This window comes from Phalangium opilio, unplaced genomic scaffold (assembly GCF_054372755.1).
Source record: "Phalangium opilio isolate 3A_F unplaced genomic scaffold, DU_Popi_V2 ptg000011l_1, whole genome shotgun sequence".
In the NCBI taxonomy this organism is placed as follows: Eukaryota; Metazoa; Arthropoda; class Arachnida; order Opiliones; family Phalangiidae; genus Phalangium; species Phalangium opilio.
In genome coordinates, this window is record NW_028324147.1 from 8,136,202 (window position 1) to 8,162,340 (window position 26,139).

Genomic DNA, 26,139 nt, shown 5'->3' on the forward strand with positions numbered 1-26,139 from the left:
AAATATATCAAGCGTAATTAAAAGAAACAATTAATAAACTTGAAATAGTCGTTTGGACACCTTCCCAATTATCGTCAAGGCGTAGCGTATACGTTTCCAAAAGTTGATTGTAATTTTTTCAACTGGAAAAAAGGGAACGCTATGGCCTACGAAATGGCTGTAGGGCGCAATTTCGCTCTCGCTCTAGCCAGCGCCCTTGAAACCGGTATTTTAGAGAAATAAAAGTAAAAATCATGGGAGAGGAGGGGACTTCTAAATAATAATTGATGTTGTAAGTGTTACCGTCTGATACCGGGAACCGGTATACGAGAATGCTTGATAGAATACTTCATTTAAGAGAGGAAAATATTTAGATTAAGAATGTAAGACCTTGCCATATAAAGAAATTAACCCTAGGAAATATTTAACCAAGCGTTGGCATCAAGGTCAACTAAATTAAATAGGCCGAAGATTTAGGATTTCGAAACGAATCTAGAATAGAATAAGTATTTCCGTATTTGGGAATGCTAGGATGAATGTGTTTGTTTTTTGTTTTCGAGAAAATTCTAGACGTTATTTATATTTTTGAAACAATTCAATGCAATTGGGCCTCTAGAAGGGTTCTCGCAAAGGTTACGATTAATGCGATGGACCTGGGTAGAAAATGAGGTGTAGTTGAGAGGTCAAGGAAGGGGTGGAGGGGTCAAATCACCTCCGGCGGACACGGGACACTCGGCACCTATGTGTGCACGATGTATTCGAGGGCCATGTGTTAGAAAAAATGCTAAATTATTTAAATGTTGAAATCATGATACCATGCATCTTTGATGTCGTTTATAATTGGTATTTTCCATGCAGCAGTTTTAAATGAGGGAGGAAGGATTTTTCCTTCTAGCTAGATATCCTTATACATTTTTTTCCATGGTGGTGGATTGCTAGCAGCCTATGAAATACGGCATTAATCCATTTAATCACAGTCTATCGATTTTAATAGTGAATTAATCAATATAATGACAATTTTACGAATCTAATAGCGAATTAATCAATATAATCATAATTTAACAAATCTATTAGCGAATTAACTAATATATAATTACAATTTAACGAATCTAATAGCGAATTTAACGAATCTAATAGCGAATTTAACGAATCTAATAGCGAATTTAACGAATCAAATAGCGAATTTAACGAATCTAATAGCGAATTTAACGAATCTAATGGTGAATTTATTAATATAATCACAATTTAAAGAATCTATTAGCGAATTATTCAATACATTCAGACTAGGAGGATCGATACCATTTACAAGAGGAGGTCAGTGTCTGAATCTAAACATTTTAAATATTTTTCTTGGAATCTAAACAATTTACTCTGAATGTAAACATTTTAAATATGGTTTAATCGTTCAAAACATCTCAATCGAAATTAAACATTCTCTATTTAGAAATAATTTAATCAATTATCAATCTAATCGTAATTAAAACGGATTTCATCAGCCAAGGGAAGTGCGTTGTAAATAACTTTCCTTTTATCAATTACTTATAAATTAAACACGCTTTTGAAATATTAAAAGTCGGTTCGCATGAGCGAACCTTTGATATGGACATTAGGTTACTAGTCACCCTCGGCTGAAATGTCCCCACTAAGCGACAACTAATTTCCTATTAAAAAAGTGTGGTTCGCATTGAAGAAAGTTCCGTTAGAACGTTGGCCATTTTAAATTAAATGACCATAAAAAAAATAAAATTAATTATTTGAGAAATGCTTGCCAAATGAAACGTGAACCTGAAAACGTAAAATCCCTACGTGTTTTAGTTGGGTGTATCTGAAGGCTCCCAAGGTTTTGTGGGTGTTTCTCGTGGCGCGCGTGATCCTATCTAACGGTACACAAATTAATATATTATTAAACAACGTCAGTCGTTATTGGGAAAATGCGATAATAAAGAATTTGTGGTCTCGTAAACATAAAGGCTTGAAACTGGTGCAAGGTGAAGTTAGGCGTTAGGTGGGTTTGCCCTAAAGATCTGGGGATGTGGTGGGGGGTGTGTTGGCCGCGAAATGTTCTAACTAGTTAATTTTTGTTTTGAATCGAAGGACGGCAAGTGTTGTATTATAATTTATTTGGGCTGGGCATTTTTAATCATTCCTGACTGCTTTTTGAGAGAATACAACTGTTTGAATTTCTGGGTATAAAAAGACAACTCTCTCCGTAAACAAAATCATATTCGCTCCTTACCTCCATTCGTATCACCCGTCGATACCAATCCTCAAATTTCATCATGAACGCTTTGGTAAGAAACCATTTTACTTATTTTGCAATCTATTGAAGACTTTTAATATTCAAAACATATTTAACCGTATCTAAGTGAATTTACTTAGCTTACTAATGGACTAGTAAAATTTAGATAGAGGTATGAAAGAAAGTTTAGGATTTGTTTAAAAAGCTTGAAGCTTTTCTTTCGAAAGCTTGAGATCTTTTTACAACGTAGGATAGTTTATATATCATGAGAAACAAGAACGAAAGTTTTCCGACCTCGTCGTTAATCGAATGGGCTTCTTCCCTTTGCAGGTTCTCGTTGCTCTCGTAGCTTTGGCTACTTCCGCTTCCGCCGGAGTCGTTGGTCTTGGCCACGCCGGTCTCGGTTACGGAGTGACCACCGTCGATGTTACCGGACCCATCGCCGCCGCTCAAGGTCGCGTTGCCGCCGCCCAAGGAGTCATCGCCGCCAAACAAGGAGCTTACGCTGCCGCCCAAGGACAAGTTGCCGCCGTTCAAGGTCGTTTGACCCAAGGAGGTCTCGTCACCGCTGCCGCCGCCCCCATCGCCGCTCTCGGATACGGTGCCGGTATTGCCGCCGCTCCTTACGGAGTCGCTGGTTTGGGTCTCGGTTACGGAGCTGGTATCGCCGGTATTAACGGTTTGGGTCTCGGATACGGAGCTGGTATCGCCGGTATCAACGGTTTGGGTCTCGGATACGGAGCCATCGGACACGCTGGACTCGGATACGGAGCCATCGGACACGCTGGTCTCGGATACGGATACGGAGGTTATGGAGCCGCCAAGATCATCGGTTAAATTTAATTCTGTTATAAGTTAACAACATCAACTCAAATCGCGCGCTAAGTACGTGGTTATATCATTATGTAATCGCGTAGTAGCGCAAACCATGTGATTTCTTAACAAAGTTAATTAATTTATATATGTACATTTAATTATTGTAATTATTTTTCCCAGTAATAAGTCTTCAAAAACAATAAATTATATGTCGTACCAATTCTAAATATTGCCATTTTATTCAATTATCGACAAAGGTTTGACATCATTCTCTAAAGCCAAATTTTCTTGGGCTAATCTATTTAGATCATAACCTTTACTCCCTTTGAATGCGGTGTTCTATCGCATAGTTTGTCTATTAGATAAGAGAATTCGAGAACATAGCAAGCCACGTCACATTAGCAATGCACGTCAAAGCAGATCAAATCATGGTACCTGTCTATTTACGATTAAGGGTAATAATTTTAGCACAGCTAGAGGAAGCGCATCGAGGGGCTACTCACAAAAATTATCTGTAGGCCTCTTAAGTACGGTACGATGTGGCTACTATTATGAGCCAGTCCTTGGGCCATCTTGTCTTAACTTTTGGAAGGGCCAATTGGGTCGATATGGTTTCAAAAGAAGGTAACTGAATCTAGCTTATAATAAACTAACAACTCATTTGCCCAATCGAAGGTAACTGCGAACAATTCACGTGTTTTGATGGTTTCCTGGTGCCAGTGACCAGGGCTGGAAATAAGGTGGATTTTGTTAGTGGTCCTCGGGACCAGTGACCCCTCATGTTGGAATTATTAAACTGGTCCTTGGGACCAGTGACCCTTGCATTAATTATTTTTTTTACTGGTCCCATTATAAAATTTCTAAGTTGGTGAGAATAAGAAACGTGTAAAGACACAAAAGTAAAGAAGCTGAAAGTTCTAATTGATTTTGACCTGAAATTTTAATGAGACTTGTGTTTAGACGTGTTTTATTATTCTAAAAAGGATTCAAGCTTTTAGAGTCGATAGAGTTTTTTAATAAAAATTAATTTCCAATATCAAAATTGTAAATTCAGTACTTACAGAAGTGAGATGAGACCAGAAGTACTTCACTCGGCGAAAGTGAAAATTCTTGATAACACAAGAGCGGTTGGGCCCTCTAGTAGCGGTTTCTGAATTTTCCCTCCAAAACGTGAGACGCTCGCGGTGGTAGACAGCCGAACTAGATTCAAGGAGCCGCGTCCGTGTTCCGCCGCTTTAGGTTGAGGGGAAGGGGGTAGGAAATGTTTTTGGAACTCGACCAATTTTTTTCTCAGTAGTGTAGGCGCGTGGGAAGCGGCATAAAATCCTCAAATTTGTTCACTAGTGCCAGGATCTACTATCAATGCTAGAGCCCTTCACTTCTAGTCTCATCTCACTTCTGGTACTTATAACCGTTTTCCAAGATAAAAAACCCAATCTCATCCTCCTTGTCCAAAACATGCCTTTTAAAAAGTATTAGATTATACAGCCAGATTGTCTAGCCCATAATTAATTAGCTTTACTTCAAGAAACCAAGGAACACTTTTGCTGTAACGTTTGAAGCTAGCACACATCTTGGGGAAACTAGCCTTAGTATTATTGACCATTGTCATTATTGGAGGGAAGACTCGCATCTCTTGCGATTGCACCATTTTAGGTGGAATTTCTGATAGCGTTTTGACGCGTATTCCAACCAGATTATTCTTACAGGACACCCTATTTAAGGGGCGGCTAAACCTATAGCATCTTCTTTCTACATACTATTTTTATTTTACAAATTTTCTAATTAAGAACAGGAATAATTAGGCCAAAAACAAACAAAGATTTTGGAATATATAACACATTTCATTTCAGAACTTTTGGTCAACGTAAAACAGGGTCCCCTGTAAAATTAATTAACTGTCATAGGATTTCAGGTTTCGACCTATTAGACAAACAAATTTATAGGGTGGTTTTTCCAGCTATAGGAATCCATAAACTCCAGTACCACTTTTTAAAAGTGGAGAAAAGTGTTTTGGGCTGTTTAGAAGACATTAGTAAATTATAATTAATTAAATTATTAATTTTATTGGAAAATAGAAACAATAAAATTGAAACGCACGCTCCCGCCATATTTTGAAGTCTACCTAACTTCAGCAGCGCCATCTAGCGGTCCGTGTTTGCAGCCAATAACCCTAATCATTCTGGGTTATTTTTGGGGTCGTTTTCCGTTAGAAGTGGCCGCTGCGATTTTCTGTCCGATCTTTGCTGGTAAATATTTTGATTTTATATTTTAAGGGTGATTTTATTTATATTTTAAGGGTTAATTTGGATTAAATACCAAAGTTTTATTGCTACCGATCGGGAATTAAGCGTTGCAAGTAGAAAATGTATGGTTTACCGTGCCAAATACGTTTGTTAATTACGACCAAGGCTTAATCCTTTGTCTTTGGGGGCGTTGCTGCGTTTGCCACTTGCCAGAAGCCATAGCCTATTCAGAAAGAGATCTTTCCAGGTAAATATTTTATTTATAAGTGTTAATTTAGATTAAATACCAAAATTTTATCGCAACCAAATGGAAATTAAGCCTTACAAATGGAAAATGTATCGTTTAACGTGGAAAATAGGTTTGTTAATTACGACCATTGTCTGTTTGAAGAAAACATAGCCTTAATTGATTTTATATATTGGTTACCAAACATAATGGTAGTTATTTGGAACTCCATAGTTCTAAATAACTAATGCACTTTTGTTGCTTTGGTTATTGGCTGTATATTGCCCTTAACTGAAGCGAGTAGAAAACCTTTAACGGCAGGTGTATTAACACCGAAGTGATGTTTTTAAGTAACTGTAGCTCTCTAAAATGTTTTCAATTAACAAATCTATTGGTGTAAATATGGGTGTCTAGGGCCGGAAATAAGCACAGGACACATTGTCCAATAACATTTTAAAATGTTCCATACTATTTTTAAAAACTAAGGGGGTCACTGGCCGGTTTGACCAATAAATTTTCCCAAAGTTTTGATAGCTTAACCATGAACACGCGATACTATCTTTGCACACTCTAGTGGACAATGTCCTATAAATTTTCTAGTCAAAGGAGTTAAGTCGTTTTTGTCCTTTGAGTATGTTATAGACCTATTTGCCCCCCCCCTCCATCCCACCATAATTACACCCAACTTTGAAGGCTCATAACTGTGGTTCTACTAGAGATATTGGGTGTCCTTTGACTATGTTATAGTCCTATTTGTCCCCCCATCCCACCATAATTACACCCAACTTTGAAGGCTCATAACTGTGGTTCTACTAGAGATATTGGGTGTCCTTTGACTATGTTATAGTCCTATTTGCCCCCCATCCCACCATAATTACACCCAACTTTGAAGGCTCATAACTCTGGTTCTACTAGAGATATGGGGTGTCCTTTGACTATGTTATAGTCCTATTTGCCCCCCCATCCCACCATAATTACACCCAACTTTGAAGGCTCATAACTATGGTTCTAGTAGAGATATGGGGGTGTCCTTTGACTATGTTATAGTCCTATTTGGCCCCCCATCCCACCATAATTACACACAACTTTGGAGGTTCATATCTCTGGTTCTACTAGAGATATGGGGGTGTCCTTTGACTATGTTATAGTCCTATTTGCCCCCCCATCCCACCATAATTACACCCAACTTTGAAGGCTCATAACTATGGTTCTAGTAGAGATATGGGGGTGTCCTTTGACTATGTTATAGTCCTATTTGGCCCCCCATCCCACCATAATTACACACAACTTTGGAGGTTCATATCTCTGGTTCTACTAGAGATATGGGGGTGTCCTTTGACTATGTTATAGTCCTATTTGCCCCCCATCCCACCATAATTACACCCAACTTTGAAGGCTCATAACTGTGGTTCTACTAGAGATATGGGGGTGTCCTTTGACTATGTTATAGTCCTATTTGCCCCCCCATCCCACCATAATTACACCCAACTTTGGAGGTTCATATCTCTGGTTCTACTAGAGATATGGGGGTGTCCTTTGACTATATTATAGTCCTATTTGCCCACCCCCATACCACCATATTTACACCCAACTTTGGAGGTTCATAACTCTGGTTCTACTAGAGATATGGGGGTGTCCTTTGACTATGTTATAGTCTATTTGCCCCCCCCCCATCCCACCATAATTACACCCAACTTTGAAGGCTCATAACTGGTTCTACTAGAGATACGCGGAGTTTTTGCACACACTAGTGGACAAGGTCCTATAAAATTACTAGTCAAAGGAGGGGACAGATGTTCTATATGAAAGTTTTCTTATTTCCGGCCCTGTGGGTGTCAAGCCCATTTGTTTTCACCGTAACATTTGTGTAGTTACAAGTTAGCCGTATCCAAATGGCTTCTTGGTAAGAATTTAGAAGTTTATTTTGGGGAGTTGCGGTAAAACAATTTTAGGTTTCATCCGTTTCCAAAGGAGCAATTTATGTTGGATTCTAGGATCAATTACTATTTATTTGGCATAATGGCAGCGCGATATGATTCAAGTCAATGAACCCAGAACAATTCCCTTCTTAATTCAGGTCTACACTTTGATTTTATCTGTTGAAAGGGAATCTCATTAGGAAAACAATTTAGACAGTGTGTGAAGCGTTTTAGGCACTTAATGCGTAGCAATAATTAAATCTTATTATTATAAATATATTACCCCTATGTAATTATCAGGGTACTTAGTTTATTATTCTATTTAATTTTAGAAGGGAAGCGCTTGCCTGTTCTTTTTAGGGATTGTTTTTTGCGCCAGGACATAAATAAATTACTTGATTATGAAATAGGTGAAAACTGGTCCTAGCCCTCCCTTTTAAGAATAATGAACGTAATTAGAATTTTAAGGGTGATATTCCCTTTGCGGTATTAAGGTATCTAGTTTATGGTTTTAATTATAAAGATTTTTAGAGGAAAAAGCTTTTGGCAACTCGTTGAGGGACTTTTGTAGGAGATAAATAAATTTCTGATTTATGTTTAAGGTAGAAGGTTGCTTATACGCTTTGTCCTTTAAAAGTAATCACGATTTTAAGCGGGTGTAAGGCGAGGCTTGGGTTTTACGGTATTATTTTTCTATTAAGGTATTTTGTTTAATGTTACGCGTCACGCGTCTGCCATTTATGCCCAAATAATAGTAATTTGTCTTATGCCGGAACATTTTGCGTTACATCATGCGAGAATACTCGAGTGGATTTTCGTATTAAGGTAATTAATTTCAAGTTATTCGTGTGCCTTTTTCCAAACACTAATTCGAATTTTTCTTTCGCAGGAAGAATTGGACGTCTGCGAGTGGACTTTCATTGGAAATCCCATGCTAAGGACGAAGTTTCCTGGTTTTGGGGGCTCCACAGCGGACTTTGGTTTAAATTTAATAATTCCCGAGTAGAACAGGGACTTGTTAAATTTAAATTGGGCCCGCAAGGCTTACGTGGGGGGTGGTTGAGTAAGTATCGCTTAAAGTTTCGATACTAGACTCGGTTCAAAAAAATCAATCGATTTACTTATAACCATTTTTATTTTTTATAAATTTTTTGATTTTTTTATAAATTTTTAGTAATATAATAATTTTTTTTCTAATGTATTTTTATTTTCACTTTTTAAGTAAAAAGCATAAAAAGGGGTAAAAAAACTCCCTAAGTGTCGACTTAAAAAAATTGAAACCAAGTCTAGCATCTAAAAGAAGTCAAGAAAAGAAAGAACGAGGTTTAAGGCGAAATTTATTCAATAAGATACAAAAAAGAAGTTTTTACAAAAATTTCGAACAAAAAAATATTAAAGAGTTTTGTAAGTTAAAGTTTGAACGCAGAAAAAAATAAGTAGTTACAAATAAAATTTGCAAGCAAAAAAATTAAGTTAAGTGGTTACATGAAAATATTGTGCGTAAAAAAAGATGTATTTTGTGTCTTGTAGCTTCGATGATTTTCTCCGTATCTTCGAGTCAATGTTGAGAGAGATAGCAAGTCCGGAAGAAGACATCGTGTAGCGGAACCCAACAAAGAATTGTCATCAGGAATGGTAAGTCATCTGGAATGATCCGTCTAGAAACGACCAGCGACAGAAAAATCCAAGAATATCAGCTGCATCTATAAATGAAAACCCATTATCTTAAACTATTGCCTACTTTCGGGCCCAACAAAATGGATTTAAATAATATAAGAAAAAACCCTAAACTAATTTAAGGAAAACCTTGATAATGAAAATAATTTAAAATATCCCCTAATTTAATTTAAGGAAAACAGGCCTTTCAAAACTATTCCCACAAATAGACCCCGTAAATAACTAGAATTAAATGGGACAAGGCTTAATTAAGCTTAGGGCAACGGTCCTCTTGTCTTAAAATGATCTCTGCGGGACTTGATTTTCGAAAATCTGTCGCTCTAGCTCTAAATTAACTAATAATAGCCCCTAAACTAATTTTAGGAAAACCTTCCGTTTATTTTAAAACTATTCCCACAGACAGTATCCGTAAAATAACTAGAGATTAATAAGACACGGCTCAAATTAGGCTTACGGTCCTCGTGTTTTAAAATTTTCTCTTGGGGGACCTGATTTCCGAAAATCTGTCAAGTTATCTCTAAATTAATTACGTACCCCGTTTAATAGATTATAATAATAGCCCCTAAACTAATTATTTAGGAATTCTCTCTTGTCCAACATCTCGTTGTAAAATATTATTTGTTTTACTTGATTTTTAATAAATAAATAAATAAAATTCACTAACATTTAACACTACCTAATTAATTTAAATACTTGAAATAAAGTAAATAAGGTTTTTCCAAGCGACTTTCCTCGACCGCTTCCACGCAACGAATGAACCGGCTGACCGCTTAACTTCCAACTAAGTAAATTTCCAACGTCGGGGGGCGCTAAAAGCTCCTATGCGCGGTCTCTGGTGCGCCATATCCCAGGCGCGAGATCCAAATGGCCGAACACCGCTAGGCATAAATGAATGAATGCTGGGCCTGATCTGACGTCAAATCACGTGACTTATCACGTCAGTCGACGTGACCAATGACGTCAGCTGATACTCCCTGCGGTTACCCCTGCTGTGACCCCCTAATGTTACCCCCTGCTGGGACCCCCTGCTCTTTCCATACTGTTACCCCCTGCTGGGACCCCCTGCTGTTTCCATACTATTACCCCCTGCTGTGACCCCCTGCTGTTACCCCCTGCTGTGACCCCCTGCTGTTTCCATACTATTACCCCCTGCTGTTTCCATACTATTACCCCCTGCTGTTTCCATACTATTACCCCCTGCTGTGACCCCCTACTGGGACGCCCTGCTGTTACCCCCTGCTGGGACCCCCTGCTGTGACCCCCTACTGTTACCCCCTGCTGGGACCCCCTGCTGTTTCCATACTATTACCCCCTGCTGGGACCCCCTGCTGTGACCCCCTGCTGGGACCCCCTGCTGTTACCACCTGCTTTGACCCCCTGCTGTTTCCATACTATTACCCCCTGCTGGGACCCCCTGCTGTGACCCCCTACTGTGACCCCCTGCTGGGACCCCCTGCTGTTTCCATACTATTACCCCCTGCTGTGACCCCCTGCTGTTACCCCCTGCTGGGACCCCCTGCTGTGACCCCCTACTGTTGCCCCCTGCTGTGACCCCCTACTGTTACCCCCTGCTGTGACCCCCTGCTGTTACCCCCTGCTGGGACCCCCTGCTGTGACCCCCTGCTGTTTCCATACTATTACCCCCTGCTGTGACCCCCTGCTGTTTCCATACTATTACCCCCTGCTGTGACCCCCTGCTGTTACCACCTGCTGGGACCCCCTGCTGTTTCCATACTATTACCCCCTGCTGTGACCCCTGCTGGGACCCCCTGCTGTGACCCCTGCTGGGACCCCCTGCTGTGACCCCTGCTGGGACCCCCTGCTGTTACCCCCTGCTGGGACCCCCTGCTGGTTCACAGCAGGGGGTAATAGTATGGAAAAAGCAGGGGGTCACAGCGGGGGGTCACAGCAGGGGGTAACAGCAGGGGGTCACAGCAGGGGGTAACAGCAGGGGGTCACAGCAGGGGGTCCCAGCAGGGGGTAACAGCAGGGGGTCACAGCAGGGGGTAACAGCGGGGGGTCACAGCAGGGGGTCACAGCAGGGGGTAACAGCAGGGGGTCACAGCAGGGGGTAACAGCAGGGGGTCACAGCAGGGGGTCCCAGCAGGGGGTCACAGCAGGGGGTAACAGCAGGGGGTCACAGCAGGGGGTAATAGTATGGAAACAGCAGGGGGTCCCAGCAGGGGGTAATAGTATGGAAACAGCAGGGGGTCACAGCAGGGGGTCCCAGCAGGGGGTCACAGCAGGGGGTAATAGTATGGAAACAGCAGGGGGTCCCAGCAGTCGGTCACAGCAGGGGGTAACAGTAGGGGGTCACAGCAGGGGGTCCCAGCAGGGGGTAACAGCAGGGGGTCCCAGCAGGGGTCACAGCAGGGGGTAATAGTATGGAAACAGCAGGGGGTCCCAGCAGGTGGTAACAGCAGGGGGTCACAGCAGGGGGTAATAGTATGGAAACAGCAGGGGGTCACAGCAGGGGGTAATAGTATGGAAACAGCAGGGGGTCCCAGCAGGGGGTCACAGCAGGGGGTAACAGTAGGGGGTCACAGCAGGGGGTCCCAGCAGGGGGTCACAGCAGGGGTAATAGTATGGAAACAGCAGGGGGTCCCAGCAGGGGGTCACAGTAGGGGTCACAGCAGGGGGTCCCAGCAGGGGGTCACAGCAGGGGGTAATAGTATGGAAACAACAGGGGGTCAAAGCAGGGGGTAACAGCAGGGGGTCCCAGCAGGGGGTAATAGTATGGAAACAGCAGGGGGTCCCAGCAGGGGGTAACAGTAGGGGGTCACAGCAGGGGGGGTCCCAGCAGGGGGTAACAGCAGGGGGTCCCAGTAGGGGGTCACAGCAGGGGGTAACAGTAGGGGGTCACAGCAGGGGGTCCCAGCAGGGGGTAACAGCAGGGGGTCCCAGTAGGGGGTCACAGCAGGGGGTAACAGTAGGGGGTCACAGCAGGGGGTCACAGCAGGGGGTCCCAGCAGGGGGTAACAGCAGGGGGTCCCAGTAGGGGGTCACAGCAGGGGGTAATAGTATGGAAACAGCAGGGGGTAACAGCAGGGGGTAATAGTATGGAAACAGCAGGGGGTAACAGCAGGGGGTCACAGTAGGGGGTAACAGCAGGGGGTCACAGCAGGGGGTAATAGTATGGAAACAGCAGGGGGTCCCAGCAGGGGGTAACAGTATGGAAAGAGCAGGGGGTCCCAGCAGGGGGTAACATTAGGGGGTCACAGCAGGGGATAATAGTATGGAAACAGCAGGGGGTCACAGCAGGGGTAACCGCAGGGGGTATCAGCTGACGTCATTGGTCACGTCGACTGACGTGATAAGTCACGTGATTTGACGTCAGATCAGGCCCAGCGTTCATTCATTTATGCCTAGCGGTGTTCGGCCATTTGGATCTCGCGCCTGGGATATGGCGCACCAGAGACCGCGCATAGGAGCTTTTAGCGCCCCCCGACGTTGGAAATTTACTTAGTTGGAAGTTAAGCGGTCAGCCGGTTCATTCGTTGCGTGGAAGCGGTCGAGGAAAGTCGCTTGGAAAAACCTTATTTACTTTATTTCAAGTATTTAAATTAATTAGGTAGTGTTAAATGTTAGTGAATTTTATTTATTTATTTATTAAAAATCAAGTAAAACAAATAATATTTTACAACGAGATGTTGGACAAGAGAGAATTCCTAAATAATTAGTTTAGGGGCTATTATTATATTCTATTAAACGGAGTACGTAATTAATTTGGAGATAACGCGACAGATTTTCGGAAATCAGGTCCCCCCCAAGAGAAAATTTTAAAACACGAGGACCGTAAGCCTAAATTGAGCCGTGTCTTATTAAACTCTAGTTATTTTACGGATACTGTCTGTGGGAAGTTTTAAAATAAACGGAAGGTTTTTCTAAAATTAGTTTAGGGGCTATTATTAATTAATTTAGAGCTAAAGCGACGGATTTTCGAAAATCAAGTCCCGCAGAGATCATTTTAAGACACGAGGACCGTTGCCTAAGCCTAATTAAGCCTTGTTCCATTTAATTCTAGTTATTTACGGGGTCTATCTTTGGGAATAGTTTTAAAATTAATAGCAGGTTTTCCTAAAATTAGTTTAGGGGCTATTATTAATTAATTTAGAGCTAGAGCGACAGATTTTCGAAAATCAAGTCCCGCAGAGATCATTTTAAGACAAGAGGACCGTTGCCCTAAGCCTAATTAAGCCTTGTCCCATTTAATTCTAGTTATTTACGGGGTCTATCTGTGGGAATAGTTTTGAAATGCCTGTTTTCCTTAAATTGAATTAGGGGATATTTTAAATTATTTTCATTATCAAGGTTTTCCCTAAATTAGTTTAGGGGTTTTTTTTCTTATATTATTTAAATCCATTTTGTTGGGCCCAAAAGTAGGCAATAGTTTAAGATAGTTTATTAATAGGTTTTCATTTATAGATGCAGCTGATATTCTTGGATTAACTCGAAGATACGGAGAAAACCATCGAATCTAGAAGACACAAAATACATCTTTTTTATTCGCAATATTTTCATGTAACCACTTAACTTAATTTTTTTGCTTGCAAATTTTATTTGTAACTACTTATTATTTTTTGCGTTCAACCTACAAAACTCTTTAATATTTTTTTTGTTCGAAATTTTTGTAAACACTTGGTTTTTTGTTTCTTATTGATTAAATTTCGCCTTAAACCTCGTTCTTTCTTTTCTTGACTTTTTTTAGATACTAGACTTGGTTTAAATTTTTTCATGTCAACACTTAGGGAGTTTTTTTGACCCTTTTTATGCTTGTTACTTTAACAGTGAGAAAAATATACATTAGAAATATTTTTTTAAAAAAAAATATTATTTTACTAAATATTTATTAAAAAAATCAAAAAATTGTAAAAAATAAGCAGAAATAGGTCAAAAAAATGGTTATAAGTAAATCGATTGATTTTTTTCAACCGAGTCAAGTATCGAAACTGTAAGCTATACTTACTCAACCAACCCCCCCCCCACGTTAGGCTTGCGGGCCCAATTTAAATTTAACAGGTCCGACTTTGACTCGGGAATTATTAAATTTAAACTAAAGCCCGCTGTGGAGCCCCCAAAAGCAGGAAACTTCGTCTTTAGCATGGGATTTCCAATGAGAGTCCACTCGCTGTCGTCCACTTCTTCCTGCGCAAGGAAAATTCGAATTATTATTTGGAAAAAGGCACACGAATAACTTGAAATTAACTACCTTAATACGAAAATCCACTCGAGTATTTTCGCTAGACGTAACGCAAAATGTTCAGGCATATATGACAAATGACTATTTTTTTGGCATAAAAGGCACACTCGTAACAGTAATAGGGAAAGAATACCGTAAAAAGCTAAGCCTCGCCTTAAACCCCCGCTTAAAATCGTGTTTACTTTTAAAGGACAAAGCGTATAAGCAACCTTCTACCTTAAACATAAATCGTAAATTTATTTAAATCCTACAAAACTCCCTCAAGGAGTTGCCAAACGCTTTTCCCCTAAAATTATTTATAATTAAAACCATAAACTAGATACTTTAATACCGCAAACGGAATCTCACCCTTGAAATCCTGATTACGCGTTCATTATTCTTAAAAGGGAGGGCTAGGACCAGTGTTCACCTATTCCATAAGTAAGATTTTATTTATGTCCTGGCGAAAAGAAAAATCCCTAAAAATTAAAGGAAACAAAGCGCTTCCCTTCTAACAATAAACAGAATAATAAATAATAAACTAAATACCCTAATAATTGCCTAAATGTCTCACAGGCTGTCTCAATAGTTTTGGTAATGAGATTCCCTTTCAACGGATAAAATCAAAGTGACACTTAGTGTAGACCTCAATTAAGAAGGGGATTGTAATGGGTTCATTGACCTGATTAATATTGGGTGCCTTTTGCCAAAAAAATAGTTATTGATTCTAGAATCCAACATAAATTTCTCCTTTGGAAACAGATGGTAGCTATAAAAAATAAAATTCAAACAATCAAATACAGATTAAAATTATTATCAACTTAAATGGCCCAAGTATTTTCAGGGCCGGGATAATGCGCGCCCCCTTAAGACGAAAAAAATAGGAACAGCAAATGTTGCTAAGGGAGGAATAGTTTAACGCAATGTGCCCCCAACAAGCGTTTGCACCCCTGGGCCAGTACCCCCTCGCCCCCCCTTTAATCCGGCCCTGACTAAAACATACTCAAAGGGCATCTCTAGTAGAACCAGAGTTATGAACCTCTAAAGTTAGGTGCAATGATATTCCTATGGAGGGGGGTATGTTTATAAATACTTTCCTCAATTACTTGGGCCCTGTTTAACCGATCCGCAAGTTTTCAGTATGGTTGGATGGGGCAAATAGGACTATAACATACTCAAAGGACATCCCCTTATCTGTAGTAGAACCAGAATTATGAGCCATCAAAAATGGGTGCAATGCTATTCCTATGGAGGCGGGTACTTTTGTGAACGTTTCACATCGTTACTTGGCCCCTGTTTGTCTTAATCCCAAGTATGGTTGGATGGGGGGGGTTCAAATAGGACTATAACATACTCAAAGGACATTTCCGTATCTCTAGTAGAACCAGAGTATGAGCCTCCAAAGTTGGGTGCAATGATATTCCTATGGAGGGGGGTATGTTTGTGAATATTTTCCTCAATTACTTGGGCCCTGTTTAACCGATCCGCAAGTTTTTAGTATGGTTGGATGGGGGGGAGGTCAAATAGGACTATAACATACTCAAAGGATATTTCCGTATCTCTAGTAGAACCAGAGTTATGAGCCTCCAAAGTTGGGGGCAATGATATTCCTATGGAGGGGGGTATGTTTATAAATACTTTCCTCAATTACTTAGCTCCCATTTACTAGATCCCCAAGATTTTAGTATGGTTGGATGGGGAACTCAATATGCCCCCAACACAAATGTGAATAACGAATACAGTATTCCATTTTACAACAACTCCCCAAAATAAAGTAAAGCTATGTTTTCTACAAACGAAGGTAGTAATTAACAAACCTATTTTGTATGGTTAACTTTTTTTTTTGCTCCTGTGGGGGAATGTCGAGCTAGGGTTTATGAGAAAACATTACAGCTCCGAAGAACATAAAGGCACATACGTATAGTTTGAGGTACTGTTTCAGTGCTGACTTAAATTGGGCAATAGATTTTAATGATACAATCTCAGAGGGAAGTGACCTTAAGCTGGTCTTTACTGGCATATCGGTGGAATAATAAGTTTTTACCATGGCCCCTTGTGGGAGCGATAGAGGGGGCATCAGAAAAATAAGTTTGATTAGGGGAGTTTAAGATTTTGAACAAGCTTAAAAGGTCAAAATATTTGCGACGCGTTGTTAGGGAAGACCAACCATTGGACCAACCAAGAATAGAAAGTTGTAATTCCCTTGGTAGGTATCGGAGTCTAGTTGGGATTTGGTGTGGGAGAGACAACCCTGGATATTGTCTAGATTTATTTATTTATTTATTTATACAAGACAATTGCCCACAGAGCCAGCTGAGTGGCTTAAGTGTGAGCAGCGATAATAACATGCGTTTCCTATGAGAGATAACAGAATATATATATACATTTTTAAAGAGAACAATTAAGTTAAGATACAATTGGAATGGAGGGGCCTGCTATAGGGGGAGGCAAGTATGGCGAAACAAACGATCAAGAAACTAAGCTAAGGTAAAGACTTAAAATACTCGGATAATTTACGGCGAAATTGGGACTTATTGGTAATAGTAACGAGATCAGGGGGTAAAGAGTTCCAGTCATCAATGACGGCAGTAGTAAAATGAGTTTGACGATAGGTAGTTAGAGCCCTAGGCTGAAATAATTTGTGAGAGTGACCACGGGTGCGAGTGCTTGAATTACGGGTAAAATAGTCGGAGAAGGCGGAGGCAAGGTGACCATGAATAAAGTCGTGAACGAGGCAGAGATTATTAATTTTGAGGCGGGTGGGGACAGGGTCAAGGTGTAGTAATGAGAGCCTGAGCGGGGCTGGGCGATTGCAGATTTGATTGGGGAGCTTCGAGTACGCATTTTGAGCCAATTGTAGTGTGTGAAGGTCAGTAGAGAGGTGGGGTGACCAAATTGGGGAGCAAAAGTCAAATATAGGGAGAACAAGGGAAGAATAAAGCGTTTGTATTAGGGGTAAGGAGCGGAAATGAAGATTGCGTCGTATCATGCCCGTGATGCTCCGCACCCGTTTAGCTACCTTTGAGCAGTGGGCTGACATTTTAAGCAGGGGGTCTATAAGGACGCCCAGATCGCGTTCGCAGGTGGACATAGATAGAGCCTCATTATTTATCGTGTAATCAACTAGTGGATTTTTACTGCCAAGGTGGAGAATCTTGCATTTCGCAATGTTAAATGTTAGCCCGTGAACCCTACCCCAATGGACAACCGCGTCGAGGTCGCGTTGGAGGGCTGCGCTGTGTGCTGAATTATCAATGAGATGGTAGAGTTTGGCATCGTCAGCAAATAGGACTAAGGAAGAGCTACTTAATATCGATAGCGGAATGGGGGGTAACGCTTAATTTCCATTCGGTTGCGATAAAACTTTGGTATTTAATCTATATTAACCCTTAATATATAAATAAAATATTTACCTGGAAAGATCTCTGTAGCCACCATTGAAATGGGCAACAGCTTTAAGTCAACTTCCCAAAAGACATAGGATACTAAGCCTTGGTCGTAGTAACACCCGCACTGCGAACAGCAACGTGGGCCCCTAAGCCTTGGTCGTAATTAACAAACGTATTTGGCACGGTTAAGCATAAATTTTCCACTTGCGACGCTTAATTTCCGATCGGTTGCGATAAAACATTGGTATTTAATGCAAAGTAACCCTTAAAATATAAATAAAATCAAAATATTTACCAGCAAAGATCGCGCAGAAAAACGCTGCCGCAAGTTTGCACCGCTAACGTCCCAAATGAATAGTCTTATTGCCTGCAAACACGGACCGCTAGATGGCGCTGCTGAAGTTAGGCAGACTTCAAAATATGGCGGGAGCGTGCGTTTCAATTTTACTGTTTCTATTTTCTAATATAATTAATAATTTAGTTAATTATAATTTAATAATATCTTCTAAACTGCCCAAAACACTTTTCTCCACTTTTGAAAAGTGGTACCGGAGTTTAGGGAATCCTATAGCTGGAAAAACCGCCTTATAAATTTGTTTGTCTAATAAGTCGAAATCTGAAATCATAATAATTAAACTAATTCCTATGAAAGTTAATTAATTTTACAGGGACCCAGTTTTACGTTGATCAAAAGTTCTGAAATGAAATGTGTAATATATTCCAAAATCTTTGTTTGTTTTTGGCCTAATTATTCCTGTTCTTAATTAGATAATCCTCCTTGGTGTATGGTACTAGGCCTAGTCACCTTACAGGTTTTTGATTCATAAGAAAGCTCTCGTACTCTAGCTTACTGATGTAGCCACCGAAATTATGTAAAACACAAGAAGGATAATTCAGGAAAGGATGAAGAACTTCAAGTATCATTAGACATGTTGATTGATATTTAGTGGCAACTAAGACCATTAAACACAGTGTTTAATGGTCTTAGGTGGCAACTAGTCGCAAAATTGTAATAAGAAATAAAAGTTAACTGTTTTTGATTTTGATACGCTACTTTTTCCCTCAGTGAAAAATTCAAAATCAATTAGAACTTTCAGCTTCTTTACTTTTGTGTCTTTACGCGCTTCTTAATCTCACCAATTTAGAAATTTTATAATGGGACCGGTAAAAAAATAATTAATGCAAGGGTCACTGACCAGTCCTTTAATAATTCCAACATGAGGGGTCACTGGTCCCGAGGACCACTAACAAAATCCACCTTATTTCCAGCCCTGACGGTAGCGCGTGTTATTTTCTCATGCCCAGTATTATTTATTTTTCCCACGAGGGTTTCCAGCGCTGATAGCCAGGCGGCGCTAGTATCGACTTGTCTACTTTTTAGTATAGGGAGTTGCGCATCCTGTTGAGCGTCGAATGTTTTTCACGCGCATCCTTCATCCATGCTAAAAGCTTGAATCTTTTTAATAGAATAGAATATATTGTGGCACACCTCTTAATCAAATTTCAGGAGATTTAGACCATTTTATCCAACGATATTGTGGATTAAATACTGAATTTACAATTTTGACGTTAGAAATTAATTTTTATTAAAAATCTATTCATTTCTCTCATTGTAAAACACCTCTCATTAAAATTTTCGGACATTGGGACCAGTAGTAAAAAAGCTACCTCCTCCCATAGAACTTAATGTTAATTTTGGGTTCCTTTGAATAATCTTCAAAAGTTGCGCTTATATGCCTACATGAAAATCGAATCTTTGAACGGGCTTCTATAGCGCGAGCAGCTTGCGTCGTGTTGCGCGTGATCGAATAGGGAAGTTGTAGACAAGGAGTACCAACTACATAGGAGTAGAATTGTTGGAAAATGTGTGACCTAGAAGAGAACCCCGAATTAATAAACTGGTCCCACCGTCTATTTTTTCCAAAAACGATAATTAATTAAGTGGTCCTTGGGACCAGTGACCAAGTTTTGGAATAAATAAACTGGTCCGAGCAATTAATAAACTAGTTTTGGACTTGTAAACCTGTCTTATTTCCAGCCCTGCCTGTGACCCCGTGGTCAAAAGCCAATAGCTTTAAATTTAGCAAATATCTCTCATGGTTATAACTAATTTGTTTTTCAAATCAGAGGTCCTATACAGAGCGAGTACGAAAACAAGGAAATTAATATTAGATAAATTACAAAAAACAATTGGGTGTAGTGTGATGAATGTTCAGACTACCTTTGTTCGGAATAATTGATCAACACTACATTCTTTCCTATTAGAAATAGCATTGCGAATTCCTACACCACACATATCACTCTTTTTTCAATGGCACGTGAACTTGAGTCTAGGCATAGTTGTTTTTGGTTTCGGAACGAAGGACGGCCGGTGAAATATTATAATTTATTTGGGTTGGGCATTTTAAACACATTTTAATCATTTACGTCTGGTTTTTCATGGATTACAACTATCTGAATTTCTGGGTATAAAAAGAGATTTCTCTCCGTAAACAAAATCACATTCGCTCCTTACCTCCATTCGTATCAACCGACGATACCAATCCTCTCAAATTTCACCATGAACGCTTTGGTAAGAAACCATTTAATTCAACTTGACAATTAGATCTACTTAGGGTTTAGTTTGAAGACTTTTAACATTAACCGTAACTTAGTGAATTTACTTAGCCTCGTGATGGACTAGTACAATATTTCATTAGAAATCTCCAAGCACTATTGAATAGAAATATGAAAGAAAATATATTATTTATTTTAAAAAAACTTCAAGCTTTCTTTTTGAATAAATCTATATCAAAGATGCCTTGAAAAATTAAGATGCAAATTTATACGTACCAATATTTTTCGACCTCACCATTAACCGAATGGGCTTCTTCCATTTCCAGGTTCTCGTTGCTCTCGTAGCTTTGGCTACTTCCGCTTCCGCCGGAGTCGTTGGTCTTGGCCACGCCGGTCTCGGTTACGGAGTGACCACCGTCGATGTTACCGGACCCATCGCCGCCGCTCAAGGTCGCGTTGCCGCCGCCCAAGGAGTCATCGCCGCCAAACAAGGAGCTTACGCTGCCGCCCAAGGACAAGTCGCCGCCGTTCAAGGTCGTTTGACCCAAGGAGGTCTCGTCACCGCTGCCGCCGCCCCCATCGCCGCTCTCGGATACGGTGCCGGTATTGCCGCCGCTCCTTACGGAGTCGCTGGTTTGGGTCTCGGTTACGGAGCTGGTATCGCCGGTATTAACGGTTTGGGTCTCGGATACGGAGCTGGTATCGCCGGTATCAACGGTTTGGGTCTCGGATACGGTGCCATTGGACACGCTGGTCTCGGTCTCGGATACGGTGCCATTGGACACGCTGGTCTCGGATACGGATACGGAGGTATTGGAGCCGCCAAGATCATCGGTTAAATTAGTTAACATCAACATCAACTCAAATCGCGCGCTAAGTACGTGGTTATATCATTATGTAATCGCGTAGTAGCGCAAACCTTGTGATTTCTTAACAAAGTTAATTAATTTATATATGTACATTTAATTATTGTAATTATTTTTCCCAGTAATAAGTCTTCAAAAACAATAAATTATATGTCGTACCAATTTTAAACATTACCATATTATTCCATTTTCGACGAAAGTTTGACATCAATTTCAGCAGAATTTTCTAGGGCTGATTTATTTGAGATAATAACTTATACTCCATTTGATTGCATCGTTCTATCGCATAGTTTGACTATTAGTAAGCCACGTCATATTAGCAATGCAAGCCAAAGCAGATAAAATCATGGTACCTGTCTATTTACTTCCTAAACAAAATCAAATGATAAATATCAGTTTCTATTTTTATTATAAAAACTTATAGGCCAAAGGTAGATGAAAAGCTTCATGTTTAATACAACATAAAACACAATATTACACGATTAAACACAAAAATATACACAATAAACAAATAATAACACACATTTAACAAATATTAATTTAAAAACTAATACGCACAAAACACATGTAGTAATGCGCAGAATAACACACATTAATACAAAGAATAATGCACAATATAACATGCCCAATAATGCACACAATAACATACCCAATAACGCGCGCAATAACACGCACATTAATACAAAGCATAATACACACAGAAATACGCATAATAATGCACACAACATTTCAAACAATAACTCAATTAAACACTCAATAACACACTCGTTAATACAAACAATAATACTGACATTAATAAACTCAATAAAACACACATTAATAAAAACACAATAGCTCGCAATTACACACACAATAACTCACAATTACACACACAATACAATACTCAGTTTAATAAAAACAATAACACACACAAAAAAGATACACAATTAAGCACCTTCACAAACAATAAAACACGTTAACTAACAATAAAACGCAATAACTCAATAAAATACGTCAACTAACAATAAACACATTAAACACGTTAAATAACAACATAACACGTTAACTTAACATTACAACTCGTTAAATAAAAACAACACTTTAACTTACATTGAAACACTTTGCCTAACAATAAAACACATGGAAAAACGATAACTAACTAAAAACTCATTAACTAACGATAAAGCACATTAAAACACGTTAACTTACGTTTCTGGCAGACATTTGCCAAGATGGCGGTGGATTGGTAAAATCCTTCTTAGAGCGTGCTTGCTTAACCTTTGAGCCTTCAAGGTAAAAACTGTTTGGGCTGGTCGTTCATTATCAGTCATTCAGGACTTTGACTTATGTAGGTATAGATACCATGCATATGATGAAATATTTTGAAAAGCACGTTTGTCTATAGTTTACTGAACCTCATCACCTCGAGGTGAGAGGCGAAAAGCTTTCTATAGCCCCTCTTTTGACCAAATCGGAGGTAAAATAAGCAAACAATGAAAATCTTTCGTATTTGCCTTGACCCCGGTTATTCCAAGGTTAATATATAATATCTATATCTATATAAATCAAAGTCCTGACTGACTGACTGACTGACTGACAGACTGACTGACTGACAGACTGACTGACTGACAGACTGACTGACTGACTGACTGATAATCAACGCCCAGCCCAAACCGCTTGCCCTAGAAGGCTGAAAATTTGCAGGAACGTTACTCATAAGTAGTAGGCGCGTACTAAGAAAGATTTTTCCAATCCGCCGCCATCTTAAAAAATGGCGCCCAGAAATGTAAAAACTCTTCTCTACGCAACAAAGTCCGCGCGTTTCAACCAATTTCACAGATATTTAGTACACTGGTTTCCTTTAACCTATAGACGGGCTGAATGGTCTTTTGGGTTCGATTTGTTGCCATCTTTTTAAATGGCGGCCAAAAACTTAAAACCCTTCTTTATGGAATAATGTCCTCATGAAAAGTAATAAAAAATGTCCCGACGGGCTGACGGGCAACGCCGAGTGCCCTCGCTCCTATAGGGTGCTACAAAAATATTAGTCATCAGTAAAATCTACCCATTCTTTGTATCATTTTGATGGAAGTTCTTATTACACGTGAGCGACGCCGCGGGTAACAGCTAGTCTTTAATATAACTCAAAGGGGAAAAGCTTTCCACTGACAACAATCGAAGGTAACTGCAAACAAATCACGTGTTTTGATGGTTTCCTGGTGCCTGTGACCCCGAGGTCAAAAGCCAATAGCTTTAAATTTAGCCAATATCTCTCATGGTTATGCCTAATTTGTTTTTCAAAACAGAGCTCCTATACAGAGCAAGTACGAAAACAAGGAAATTAATATTTAGATAAATTACAAAAAACAATTGGGTGTAGTGTGATGAATGTTCAGACTACCTTTGTTCGGAATAATTGATCAACACTACATTCTTTCCTATTAGAAATAGCATTGCGAATTCCTACACCTCACTTTTCCCTCTTTTTTTCAATGGCACGCGAACTTGAGTCTAGTTGTTTTTGGTTTCGGAACGAAGGACGGCCGGTGAAATATTATAATTTATTTGGGTTGGGCATTTTAAACACATTTTAATCATTCACGGCTGGTTTTTCATGGATTACAACTATCTGAATTTCTGGGTATAAAAAGAGATTTCTCTCCGTAAACAAAATCACATTCGCTCCTTACCTCCATTCGTATCAACCGACGATACCAATCCTCTCAAATTTCATCATGAACACTTTGGTAAGAAACCATTTTTTTAACGTAGGTAGGGTTTAGTTTGTAAACTTTTGTCTTTCAAAATTTGTTTAACCTTAGCTTAGTGAATTTACTTAGCCTCGTGATGGACTAGTACAATATTTCATTAGAAATCTCCAGGCACTATAATAGATATATGAAAGAAAATATATTATTTATTTTAAAAAAACTTCAAGCTTTCTTTTGGAATAAATCAATATTAAAAATGCCTTGAAAAATGAAGATGCAAATTTATACGAACCAATATTTTCCGACCTCACCATTAACCGAATGGGCTTCTTCCATTTCCAGGTTCTCGTTGCTCTCGTAGCTTTGGCTACTTCCGCTTCCGCCGGAGTCGTTGGTCTTGGCCACGCCGGTCTCGGTTACGGAGTGACCACCGTCGATGTTACCGGACCCATCGCCGCCGCTCAAGGTCGCGTTGCCGCCGCCCAAGGAGTCATCGCCGCCAAACAAGGAGCTTACGCCGCCGCCCAAGGACAAGTTGCCGCCGTTCAAGGTCGTTTGACCCAAGGAGGTCTCGTCACCGCTGCCGCCGCCCCCATCGCCGCTCTCGGATACGGTGCCGGTATTGCCGCCGCTCCTTACGGAGTCGCTGGTTTGGGTCTCGGTTACGGAGCTGGTATCGCCGGTATTAACGGTTTGGGTCTCGGATACGGAGCTGGTATCGCCGGTATCAACGGTTTGGGTCTCGGATACGGAGCCATCGGACACGCTGGACTCGGATACGGAGCCATCGGACACGCTGGACTCGGATACGGAGCCATCGGACACGCTGGTCTCGGATACGGATACGGAGGTATTGGAGCCGCCAAGATCATCGGTTAAATTTAATTTTGTTATAAGTTAACAACATCAACTCAAATCGCGCGCTAAGTACGTGGTTATATCATTATGTAATCGCGTAGTAGCGCAAACCATGTGATTTCTTAACAAAGTTAATTAATTTATATATGTACATTTAATTATTGTAATTATTTTTCCCAGTAATAAGTCTTCAAAAACAATAAATTATATGTCGTACCAATTTTAAACATTACCATATTTTTCCATTTTCGACGAAAGTTTGACATCAATCTCAGCAGAATTTTCTAGGGCCGATTTATTTCAGATAATAACATTTGATTGCATCGTTCTATCGCATAGTTTGTCTATTAGTAAGCCACGTCATATTAGCAATGTACGCCAAAGCAGATAAAATCATGGTACCTGTCTATTTACTTCAAAACAAAATCAAATGATAAATATCACTTTTTATCTATTTTTATTATAAAAACTTAAAAATAGGCTAAAGGTAGATGAAAAGCTTCGTGTATAATACAACATAAAACACAATATTACACGATTAAACACAATAATATACACAATAATCAAATAATAACACACATTTATACAAACATTAATTTAAAAACTAATACACACAATAAAACATGTAGTAATGCGCAGAATAACACACATTAATACAAAGAATAATGCACAATATAACATGCCCAATAATGCACACAATAACATACCCAATAACGCGCGCAATAACACACACATTAATACAAAGCATAATACACACAGAAATACGCATAATAATGCACACAACATTTCAAACAATAACTCAATTAAACACTCAATAACACACTCGTTAATACAAACAATAATACTGACATTAATAAACTCAATAAAACACACATTAATAAAAACACAATAGCTCGCAATTACACACACAATACAATACTCAGTTTAATAAAAACAATAACAAACACAAAAAAGATACACAATTAAGCACCTTCACAAACAATAAAACGCAATAAAACACGTTAACTAACAATAAAACGCAATAAAACACGTTAACTAACAATAAAACGCAATAAAACACGTTAACTAACAATAACTCAATAAAATACGTCAACTAACAATAAACACATTAAACACGTTAAATAACAACATAACACGTTAACTAACAATAACTCAATAAAATAGTCAACTAACAATATATACATTAAACACGTTAAATAACAACATAACACGTTAACTAACATTACAACTCGTTAAATAAAAACAACACTTTAACTTACATTGAAACACTTTGACTAACAATAAAACACATGGAAAAACGTTAACTAACTAAAAACTCATTAACTAACGATAAAGCACATTAAAACACGTTAACTAACAATGAAACACGTTCACTTACGTTTCTGGCAGACATTTTCCAAGATGGCGGTGGATTGGTAAAATCCTTCTTAGAGCGTGTTTGCTTAACCTTTTAGCTTCAAGGTAAAGCTGTTTGGGCTGGTCGTTCATTATCAGTCGTC

At 39.6% G+C, this 26,139-nt stretch overlaps 3 protein-coding genes and 1 long non-coding RNA gene across 4 annotated transcripts; 3 read left to right on the forward strand and 1 right to left on the reverse strand.

Annotated features, from left to right (window-relative positions):
* Positions 1–2,121: 2,121 nt before the first annotated feature.
* LOC149710205 (uncharacterized) lies at positions 2,122–3,245 on the forward strand. The gene is made up of 2 exons (XM_089856006.1): positions 2,122–2,270; positions 2,549–3,245. Exons 1-2 carry the CDS (start codon positions 2,259–2,261, stop codon positions 3,053–3,055), a joined length of 519 nt encoding a protein of 172 aa, XP_089712132.1. The 5' UTR covers positions 2,122–2,258; the 3' UTR covers positions 3,056–3,245.
* Positions 3,246–14,075: 10,830 nt separating this feature from the next.
* On the reverse strand, positions 14,076–23,882 carry LOC149710206 (uncharacterized). The gene is made up of 4 exons (XR_016377041.1): positions 23,762–23,882; positions 17,695–19,542; positions 14,312–15,050; positions 14,076–14,247 (listed from the first exon to the last, which is right to left on the reverse strand). It is a non-coding gene; the product is annotated as an uncharacterized LOC149710206 (long non-coding RNA).
* On the forward strand, positions 19,640–21,065 carry LOC149710207 (uncharacterized). The gene is made up of 2 exons (XM_089860734.1): positions 19,640–20,242; positions 20,553–21,065. Exons 1-2 carry the CDS (start codon positions 20,231–20,233, stop codon positions 21,063–21,065), a joined length of 525 nt encoding a protein of 174 aa, XP_089716860.1. The 5' UTR covers positions 19,640–20,230.
* Positions 23,592–24,865, forward strand: LOC149710208 (uncharacterized). Its single transcript, XM_089860369.1, has 2 exons — positions 23,592–23,818; positions 24,125–24,865. The coding sequence occupies exons 1-2, from the start codon at positions 23,807–23,809 to the stop codon at positions 24,659–24,661; spliced, it is 549 nt and encodes a 182-aa protein (XP_089716495.1). The 5' UTR covers positions 23,592–23,806; the 3' UTR covers positions 24,662–24,865.
* The last annotated feature ends 1,274 nt before the right edge of the window (positions 24,866–26,139 follow it).